General features: G+C 34.1%; 1 protein-coding gene across 2 annotated transcripts; it reads right to left on the bottom strand.

Annotated features, from left to right (window-relative positions):
- Nucleotides 1-1,238: 1,238 nt before the first annotated feature.
- On the bottom strand, nt 1,239-6,083 carry LOC109183086 (sucrose nonfermenting 4-like protein). 2 transcript variants are annotated; one of them, XM_019333307.1, is made up of 13 exons: nt 5,763-6,083; nt 5,567-5,654; nt 5,052-5,234; nt 4,719-4,853; nt 4,214-4,273; nt 3,716-3,805; nt 3,039-3,176; nt 2,725-2,866; nt 2,467-2,640; nt 2,037-2,100; nt 1,856-1,927; nt 1,549-1,643; nt 1,239-1,458 (listed from the first exon to the last, which is right to left on the bottom strand). In XM_019333307.1, the coding sequence occupies exons 1-13, from the start codon at nt 5,828-5,830 to the stop codon at nt 1,367-1,369; spliced, it is 1,401 nt and encodes a 466-aa protein (XP_019188852.1). In that variant the 5' UTR covers nt 5,831-6,083; the 3' UTR covers nt 1,239-1,366. The 2 variants fall into 2 exon arrangements, with proteins under 2 accessions (XP_019188852.1, XP_019188853.1); XM_019333308.1 differs by having other exon boundaries at nt 1,549-1,636; nt 1,858-1,927.
- Between the last annotated feature and the right edge of the window lie 3,886 nt (nt 6,084-9,969).

Here is a 9,969-nt window from a genome sequence, read left to right as displayed (position 1 = left end):
ATATTCTAAATTCAACAAATGATGTATTTTATTTTTTTCAATTCAGAACATGAACTGGCAGTTTCGATTCGGGATTTTAATAAACTTTAATATCGGGTTCCAGTTCTAAATTGTCATCAGAACCTTTCTGTTTGGTTGCTATAGTGTATGTTCAGTTTGAACCAAATCGTGGTTATAATTTGTTGGAGAAGAAAAATAAATGAAATATTTATTTTAAAGGTAAATATATCCATTTAACATATCACGGATAAAAATAGCCACTTAAATAATTCAGGGAGAAAAGTGCTATAAGTATATAGCACAGGGAGAAAACGTGTCATTTTCTCTTATAAGAATATAGAGAAAATAGTAAGTAAATTTCAAATATAATAATATGACAAGAAGACTAATTGACTGATTTTTTAAGAGCGAAATTTTTCTATTGCACATTTTAGAATAGTGACTATGATTTTCCTTAGCATAAAAAAAGAATATTATAGTGATAAATAAAGCCTAATACCTACTAAAATTTGATAAAAGTGAAGAAATAAATTAAATTTAATTATTTTACAAAACATACTAATCACTTTTTATTTTTTAATATTTGACATTATTATGATTAGCATGCAAATGACTCTCCATTGAATAAATATTCTCCAAACATGAATAACACACTTATCTATTCACAAAGAATTGACATGCGGTTGGAGGGAATTGAATTAGGGGATATGAATTATAAGTGGATGGAAAATAAATAAAGTAAGAATTGTAGATAGACAGAATTAAAATTATTAAGAATTTCAATTATATTGTTTGATATATATGAAAATTGAAAAGGAATAAGTAATATAACGATCAAAATATCTATGTAATTACAATTCCTAAAAAAAGATGTATGATTATTAGAGAATGCAATTTAGTATTCACATTCCAAACTTTCTTCCCATGTATTATGGAATCGCAATTCCTAAAGGATATAAAATTTGCAATTTCACAAATTTGAAGAATTGTAATTTCATAAAATTGTAATTCCTTCCAACTAAATTTGTAAATTCTCACTTCTTGGAATTAAGTGGAAAGGAATTACAATTTACCACAACCAAACATGCCGGGTAGGTCTTAAGTTCAAACGCTTTTTATCTTCAAATATACCTCCAAAAAAAGAAAAAGGAAGTTTAAATTTGTTCATTTTCTATAGAATTCAAGTATACTTAACATAAAAATGAACACTCTACCAAAATCATTGGCACAATTAAGTCACTTGCTATTTCAGACAGTAAAACCAGTATACCTAAAGCTTGAAACTTGGAAAAATATACCACTTTTACCGGCCTGCTATTTCAGTCTATGTCTATATCAGCTTCAAAAACACCAATTCAAGAAAATATTAGCTTAAAATCAGATTGAACACATCTCTTAGCGTGATTATGCCTTCAATGCGCCGGGTAATACCATCAATCACAAAAATGCGGCGCACACCTGAAATATGAGCGCAAATGACCATTTAGAAACACGACAGATCGAAATATTCGGGGAGGAAATCAAGCGTGCCATACTATACATACGAACCTGGGTCAGAGAGGACCTCCATGACTGTATATAATGAAGCAAAGCGTGTGCACACCCGGTATCGATCATGGCCTGCTTCATTTAACACCTGTACCCCCGATTCTCGTTTCTCAGTTTAGCAACTTAAAAATGAATACGTAATTTCTTTTCATGGAAATATCGCCAATTTAAAAGCTTATACACTTCTTGTTCTAACTCTTGGCAATTGTAATTTCATGTGCCGGGAACAGGTAAAGAATAAACCCAACATTTTTATGGTGAAAAATAATTTCTTAAGAGTATCGAACTAAATATTTGGTTGGAATATACCTGAGACAGCATTGTTTGATCAGGTTGAATGTGAGCATAGACGTTGCCGTTGGCCAAAGAGGTAATATCACTATTCAAAGACAGGTTAAATTTATCAATTTGTATTATATTAGTGTAATATGATATGAAATAAATTAAAGCTCATAACTGATACTTGAACTTGGTAGCATATCCGTTACCTCCGAGAATATATGTTTATTAGGACCCCGTTATCATTAACTATAGGTATTGAGCTTATCCGAGCTGTCAAAAAGAAAACAAAAGATACAAGTATAAATATGGATCCATGATGTATGCTTACATTATATTACATATCAAAATTTCTAAACATAAAAGACCAAGAAACTAACTTGCTTTAAAGCTAACATGCAATGCAATAAGCTGGTGGCAGTAAATATAACTTTTTGAGCGAACTCAAAGGTTTCTCTTAGAGACGTTATGAATTAGGAAATCTTTTCAATGCTAAGATCCCACGTAGTATATATCTAATAACGCAATGATTCCAAACAGGATTTTCAGAAACTGATCCTGGGACTATATATTTTCAATAGAAGCAGTATATGATATAAGATTTGAAACATTTTCAGAAAGAACATAAATAGGTAATACCTCTAATTAATAAATTAAGAGCACAACCGAGAGAACTGCTGGGATGTAATGTTAACAATGTCCGGTTATTCGCCCACCCAAATTCTCTTGTCCAGGTACCCACGGGAAGATTACAAATGGATTGCTGCAGAAGCGGCAGATACTCAAGGGAGTGCCTAAAATGCCAGCATATGTCTAAGGTTTTGCAAGGAAAAAAGGCGAGGGTGAGGACACGAGAACTAGAGAAATAGAGAAGAGCCTCGGTGAAAGAATACATACGTCTTAATATTCCAGCAAGGCATGCAATATGCAGCAATTGAGGGCAAAATCCATCTTCCGGCGAATATATAACTGGAACTGAAGAAATTTCATTCCGTAATATTGTCAAAGCCACATCTGTCAAAGAATCATCTGGCCCAACCTGTATGCAGGTAGGAAATAGGAAGATCGACCCAGAAGAATAAGAACCGTACGTAAAACAGTCTCACATTATTGGATTGGACAAAAATATATAGGTTGGAATACTGGCCAAGAAGTTATTCCAAGTATATATAAGACGAGTAAAGGAAAATCATCAACACAGAATGACTTACTTGGATTAATTCCCTTCTCTGAAGCGGTAAGAAAGCCCCAGCCACATCTCTTTGATACTGAAGTTTATCATTCTTCCATGAAGAAATTGTGTGCATTTCAAGTTCTTCATCAGTCAGCAAAGCACGAAATTGATGAAGCTGGCCAGGGAAACAAGAAGACTTTGAAAGGTAAATAACTAACATTCATGTTGGGCGGAGGCCGGTAAAGGCCATGTCAAAACCTACCGTCTCGAAAATGCGTGGCGGTATAAGGAAATTGTTAGAAGTGAATAAAGTAGGGATATGAAGGGCCAAGGCATATGAAAAGTCAAAGGGATGTGAAGGGCCATGGATAGTAAAGTAGGGGTGTGAAGGGTCTTCTACATTGTTAGCATGTATATATATGGCTGTGTGTGTAGTTTGTGAAGTAAGAGAAATATATAGAGTTTTATTTCTTAACAGAAATAAAGTTACGCCTTGACTACTAGCTATAGCTTTTGGCATAGGTGGTAAGCATTTGATCCTAACAAGTGGTATCAGAGCCAAAATGTTCGAGAATGTGTGACGGTTTGATGCAACTTCTCATTTTGGTTTGGCTTTATAGCTTAAACCAAAGGCTCAAATATTGGAAGAGAAAAGGAAAAGAGAAAGCGAGAGTAGTCCGCAGAAGCTCTGAATTATATTAATTAAATTTTTACCTCGAGTAAAATCAAAATAAAATCTGAAGCAGTTAGCATTCCAGAAATCCTCGAGTTCTGCGCATCCCAAAGAGGCATGACAGGAAGCCCCTAAAGATTTTATTTCCTAAATAAGTCAAATAATGACAATAACAAGAAAAAAATATGATCAATCAATAAAAGTTTTTCTGTTCCAATCTCTCTCTCTCTCTCTCTCTCTCTCTCTCTCTCTCTCTCGGTGTTATTTATTTATTTTTTCACTTCATTAATTATTTAATCGTTTCTGAATGACCTGATGAGTTCACAGTTTTAAGATACCTCCAATATAGGAAAACATATTAAAGAAGATCCAACCAAACCTGCAAACAGTAATACTATTGTTTTTCTGGCATGTCCCGTTCCAAGAGACAACGAGGAATTTGGAATTACTTGTAAACAGTACACTAATCTCATATCTGAGGTACACTGTTCTTTGTTACAAACAGAAAATCCAGGCAGATGGGGAATAGACAATCAAACCTGCTGATACATGATATGAAAAGCCTGTTTCACTGCCACTTCAGTATCCAAGGCAATGGCCTATAGAAATTACAAGATGGTCGGTCAATCAAAGTAAATTTGATACCGAGTTAACACTATCTGAGGTCCTCTGAATATAGCGATTTTGCCATGTTTAGTCTTAAACTTTCAAATTGACCATTTGTGGTCTTTCGACTTTCAAATTTAACCATTCATGGTCCAAGTTAACCACTCATGGTCCTTCAAGCTTCAAAATTTAACCAGTCGTGGTCCTCTTGAAAGGACCATGGTTGGTTAAAATTTAATAGTTAAAGGACCATGAGTGGTTAACTTGGACCATGAATGGTTAAATTTGAAAGTCGAATGACCACATATGGCTAATTTGAAAGTTTAAGACTAAATGTGGCAAAACTACTATACTCGGAGGACCTTAGATGTTATTAACTCATTTGATACCATATCAAAAGTAACACACTTTCTTAAAGCAGTAGGAAGATACACGGACCTCTCCAGAATAGGGCATCAAATCATGTGCTTTAAAGGACGATAAATGCACAAATAGACGATGGCGTGATGCATCTGTTCTGTCTTCTGGTAATTGCAGAATTCGACCATTTGGTAGTACACCTGAAGATGAAGCCTAGTAGTAAAAGAATCAATAAGAAATTCAGACGCTTACAAAAAAAGTAAACAATCATATTCTGTAAAAAATAACACAAAGGATGAGATCTATAAATTTGAGCAATGGAATGGAAAGGATTCGAGGAAGGAGTAGAGACTACAATAGTACAAAGTATATGACGGGAAGAAGTTTTTAGTAGTATATATTAGCAGTGACCTCAAGCTGCATATCTCTTATGCTATCCAAGTCCAAGGTACTCCGAACAGCTTCAGGGGGTAATCTCTGAGCATTAACGCTCGGTTCCTCAACAAAAATTAAGTTGTTGATAACACCATTTTCATCAATAACACGAAGCTGTTCCTCGTCAACTTGCCATGTGCCATCAACCAAGAATTTATACTGCATTACACATTCAGAACCGTGACACAGAATTCGAAACAAACAAAAGTTAGAACAACTTATAACTAGAATTCCAGCTGCCTCTAAACTGCACTTGATTAAAACCCTAAAATCTTAACCAATCAAATAAATTTTGGCCAACTCTCCAGGGAATTCAATTCATATCCTCACTCCAATACAAAATTACAATCCTAAAAAACAGCATAGCAATTAACATCCTCCAATTCAAAATCCAATATTTTTTTGTGACTATAACATAAGATGTTCGAATTTTTCACAATGATTCATAGTTAATTCACTCTCAATCTCATGAAATGCAATTTACATCATACCTGATGATAACCTGGGGGAAGATCAATAGCTGCACTAAAAGCCATGGCGGAACCATTCACCAAATTCATCACTGTTCTATCACCCCACCTACACCAACCAAAATCACAGTCTTTACACACACACACATATACGGATATAGATACATACATACCCATGCAAGAGAAACAACAGAGAAAATAAGAAATGAAAAATTACCCATTATAGGAACCATAAAGATAGACTTCACGACCTCCATAGCGCCATGTAAACACTGTGAGCACCATTTCTCTTCAAGATTCCAGCTTTAAGCTCCCCGTCTGTGCTTGTATATATCATACGCTATCCGTACAGACAAATTCTCTGCTCGAACCGCCGGAAAAACCCAAGGAAGTGACCTCGAATTCTCCGACGGAAGATCCAGCGAAGAGAGGAAAAAGGAAATTACATAAATAATAATAATAAAAAAGAAGGGGGGAGAGGAAAGACCAATGACAATGATTCAGGCGATAAAAGAATTTGATGTTGTGAATTTTAATGGAAATCTAACGTTGGATGCCGACACGGCGACACATATGTTGTACTGTTTTCAAAGATTCTGTTTTGGCGTTTTCCTATTTTGATTTCTTTGGGTGAATGGAATGTTTTGGCCTTTCTAACTCTGATTGCTTCATTACTTTGAAGGACACACTTCAATTGCACATTATAATTGTGGGATTCAACTACAATTTTTTAACAAGAAATTTTTTTTAGAATAACATTTAAAATTAAAATATTAAATGTAATATGCTTTATTCTAATTTTGATCTTGGAGTCTAGGATTATAGTGATATTTTCACTTTTCAAATATTAAATGCACCATAATTTTATTTTGATTTTATTCTAATTTTGATCTTGGAGTCTGAGATTATAGTGATATTTTCGCTTTTCAAATATTAAATGCACCATAATTTTATTTTGATTTTTTTCTAATTTTGATTTTGGATTATAGTGATTTGTTCACTTATAATCATTCATTTTGATTATTTTACTTTTATTTTTTATTTTTTAAAAAAGCTTTTACTTTTAACTTAAATTCAATACAATAAAAGTTGGTTATATTTTCATTACGTGATGCTATTTTGAACTAATAAAGTGATTTTTTAATTAAAAAAAATTACTGCCTAAATGTAGTTACAACTCTTGATGTAGTTTAGTATATCACAATTTAGAATTAATTTCATTTTGTTTCTATATTTATGAGTGGTAGTCTACTTTTAGTCATTTTTTTTAAAACATTCACTTTTGATCATAGTATTATTGTAGTATGACCAGTTTTTGTCCTCCATCAACAAAACAGTTTAAATTTCGTCAAATGCAAGAATATTTCAATCTTCAATTTTGTTTTTTTTTTTTTTTTTCAAAAAAAAAAAAAGGCATAAACAATATAGCGGGTTAACCTACTTTGTATAAAAAAGATCTAAATGTCCTTGTATTTAACTGCATTTCAATGATTTTCTTGACAGATGACAAAATTAAAATGGTCTTGCCACAATAATACTAGGACAATGAAGATTTTCTGATAAAAAATAACTAAAAGTGAATTCTCACTTATAAATCTATGGCAAAAAATGGAATTAACTCTCACAATTTAATTTAATATTTATGATTTTGACATAAAATTTCTTGTGTTTTATCAAGCTTAAGGGCTTTGGACGGTTGGACCTAAGCTCAAACTAGCTCAAGTTGCATGTCTCTTAACAGACTTAGAACTAATGAGTTTTATTATTTTATTATGTGTAAGTAAGTAATTTAAATATTATTTTTTGAAAAACATAATAAGATGATAAGTGGTGGGTATCCGTAGTGGGTACCCGCACCCGGTAAGAGTGGGTGTGGGTTTTGAAAAAATTCACCCGTTGCGGGTTGAAGGTGGGGATGGGTGGAGAAAATATAAGGTGGGTCGGGTGATGGATGTAGCCCTCCCTGTAAGATATATTAAATATAATATATATATTATATATAATATATCTATGTATTTATATATAATAATATATAAATAGGAAGAGAGAGAGAGGAAGATTAGAATGAATAATGTTTATTCACTGGGATGATTTAACAAATGAAAATACACCACATATTTATACTAAGAGAAAGCTAATAAATAGGAAGCTAATGCTCCATGTACTACTCCTATAATCTAGGCATGTTCTACATTAACATACATGACTCACCCATGTTTGTTTTTATTAAATTCTTTGACTTGGTTTAATTACTAATAATAATAATAATAATATTATTATTATTATAACATTGCCTCCTTTAAACCAAGTTGGATGTATTGGTCATCCCAATATCTCCTTCTTCAATTTAAGAAATGTCTCTGTCTTCAAGTTGGATATACTGACTTGTATTTCGTTCTGTAAACCCACTTTACTCCAATTGGCTTCTTCCCAGGAGGTAAATCTGTGAACTCCCAGGTACCATTCTTTTCAATGACACGTATCTCCTCATCCATCGCCTTAAGCCAATGAGTTTCTGTAGCAGTCTCCTCAAAAGTTAAAGGATCACAATCTGCAAAGAGAGCAAATTGAACAATTTCTTCATCAGACAGGTCATTATCATGATCCAAAACATAATCCTGCAAGCGAGCTGGTAAGTGGCGCTCGCGTTGTGATCGTACGTCGAACTGACGACTCTGAAAAGACAGCAATGCCCCTAACTCCAAAAAAACTCAGCGCACGTGGCCTTATAAATCAACAAATCTGAAGCGTCAAAAAATATAAATAAATGAACAAGATCGAGCCTCACGATCTCACCTGCCAAAGGTGACCTCACCGGATCCAACACCCCTGAGTAATATGTATCTTATATCCTTTTTCTGACAGCTGACCCATACTCAACAAATTTTGGTCTAGTTCAGGAACATAGAACACATCGGATATAAAATTTTGAGTACCATCCTTCAACTGAATAGAGATTTTACCTTTTTTCCAAAAATTGGCACCTTTGACTTATTGCCAAATGTCACTTCAGACCGGACTGATTCATCCAGTTCAGAAAACAATTCTTTCTTCCCACACATATGGTTACTACACCCAGTATCCAAGAACCATATGTTTTTATCTGCAGAAAAACTATCGCTGGCTAAAAGTAAAGTTTCAGAACTCTCACCAGACTTTTCAGCAGTATTTTCAGCAATGTTTGCTTGATTTCCACGATTGTTGTCCTCATTATACCAACAATCTGCAATCTTGTGCCCATACTTGCCACAATTGTAGCAATGAAATGGAAATTTACCTTGTTTGGTATTACCTCCACTTCTTCCTTGGTTGGAGTTACCACGACCTCTTCCACTAGAACCTCCTCTTCCTCTTCCACGACCTCTACCAGATCCTCCACCTCTTTGATTAGTGCCAGCCACATTAAGGGTGACTTGACTCTTCAAAGCTTCTTCTGCTAGTGGTTCCGATTTTGACGCAATTCTGTCAATATGACTTTCTACCATACCTTTCAGCTCTGCAATTGATAAGAGCTCGGTTTTGTGTGACTCTGTTATTGAAGCCACCACATGGTCATACTTCATCGGCATAGTTCGAAGAACTTTTTCAACCACTGCACCATCTTCAATCGTATCTCCATATAGCCTCATCTTATTCACCATATCAATAAGACGAGTGAAATACGCATCTACTGTTTCTGTAGAGGTCATCTCACAATTATCGTACAACCTTCTCAACGACTGCAACTTAGACTTCTGTGCCTGATCGACTCCTTTGTGTGACACCTTTAAGATGTTCCAAGCTTGTTTTGCTGTTTGAGCACGAGCTAATTGCCCAAAAATGGAATAATGAACACCTTGGTGAATCTGACCCAATGCCAATTTATCTCGCCGTATAGCGGCTGCATCAGCTCCTTCGGGTAGACCGGGATCAACAAAGCTCCAAAGATTTTGAGCTTGCAAATGTGTGGACATCATAATTTGCCAATAATTGTAATCGAGTTTCCCGTCCAATTTGGGACCCGACCATACAATATTGAAATTTGTAGCCATATTTCACTACGAACAATATCTCGGGGTTGAAAGGTTGACTGGCTTTGATACCAAATGTAAGATATATTAAATATAATATATATATATATATATATAGGCTTCGGATCCAGTGAGATCGCCTAGATAAATGAGATCATGAGATCTCATCTCATCCATTAATTAAATTTCAATGGATGGATGAGATTGAAAGTCAAATTCTAATTAAATAAGGCTAGATTTTAACTAGAAGGGTGAAAGAGTAATTATAATATGGTGTTTAATTTTGGTTATAATTAAAATACAATCTTACCATAATATTAGGGATCATATCAATAGTAAGAATTAATTATATTTTGTGTTCAAAGATTCAAACATAGTATCGGTGGTGTAATCCAAATTCTACAGAGCTTGAGA

The sequence above is a fragment of the Ipomoea nil genome, unplaced genomic scaffold (assembly GCF_001879475.1).
Source record: "Ipomoea nil cultivar Tokyo-kokei standard unplaced genomic scaffold, Asagao_1.1 scaffold1096, whole genome shotgun sequence".
NCBI classification, from domain to species: Eukaryota; Viridiplantae; Streptophyta; class Magnoliopsida; order Solanales; family Convolvulaceae; genus Ipomoea; species Ipomoea nil.
Note: the sequence above shows the minus strand (reverse complement) of the source record. Positions and strands in the feature narration are given on the sequence as shown.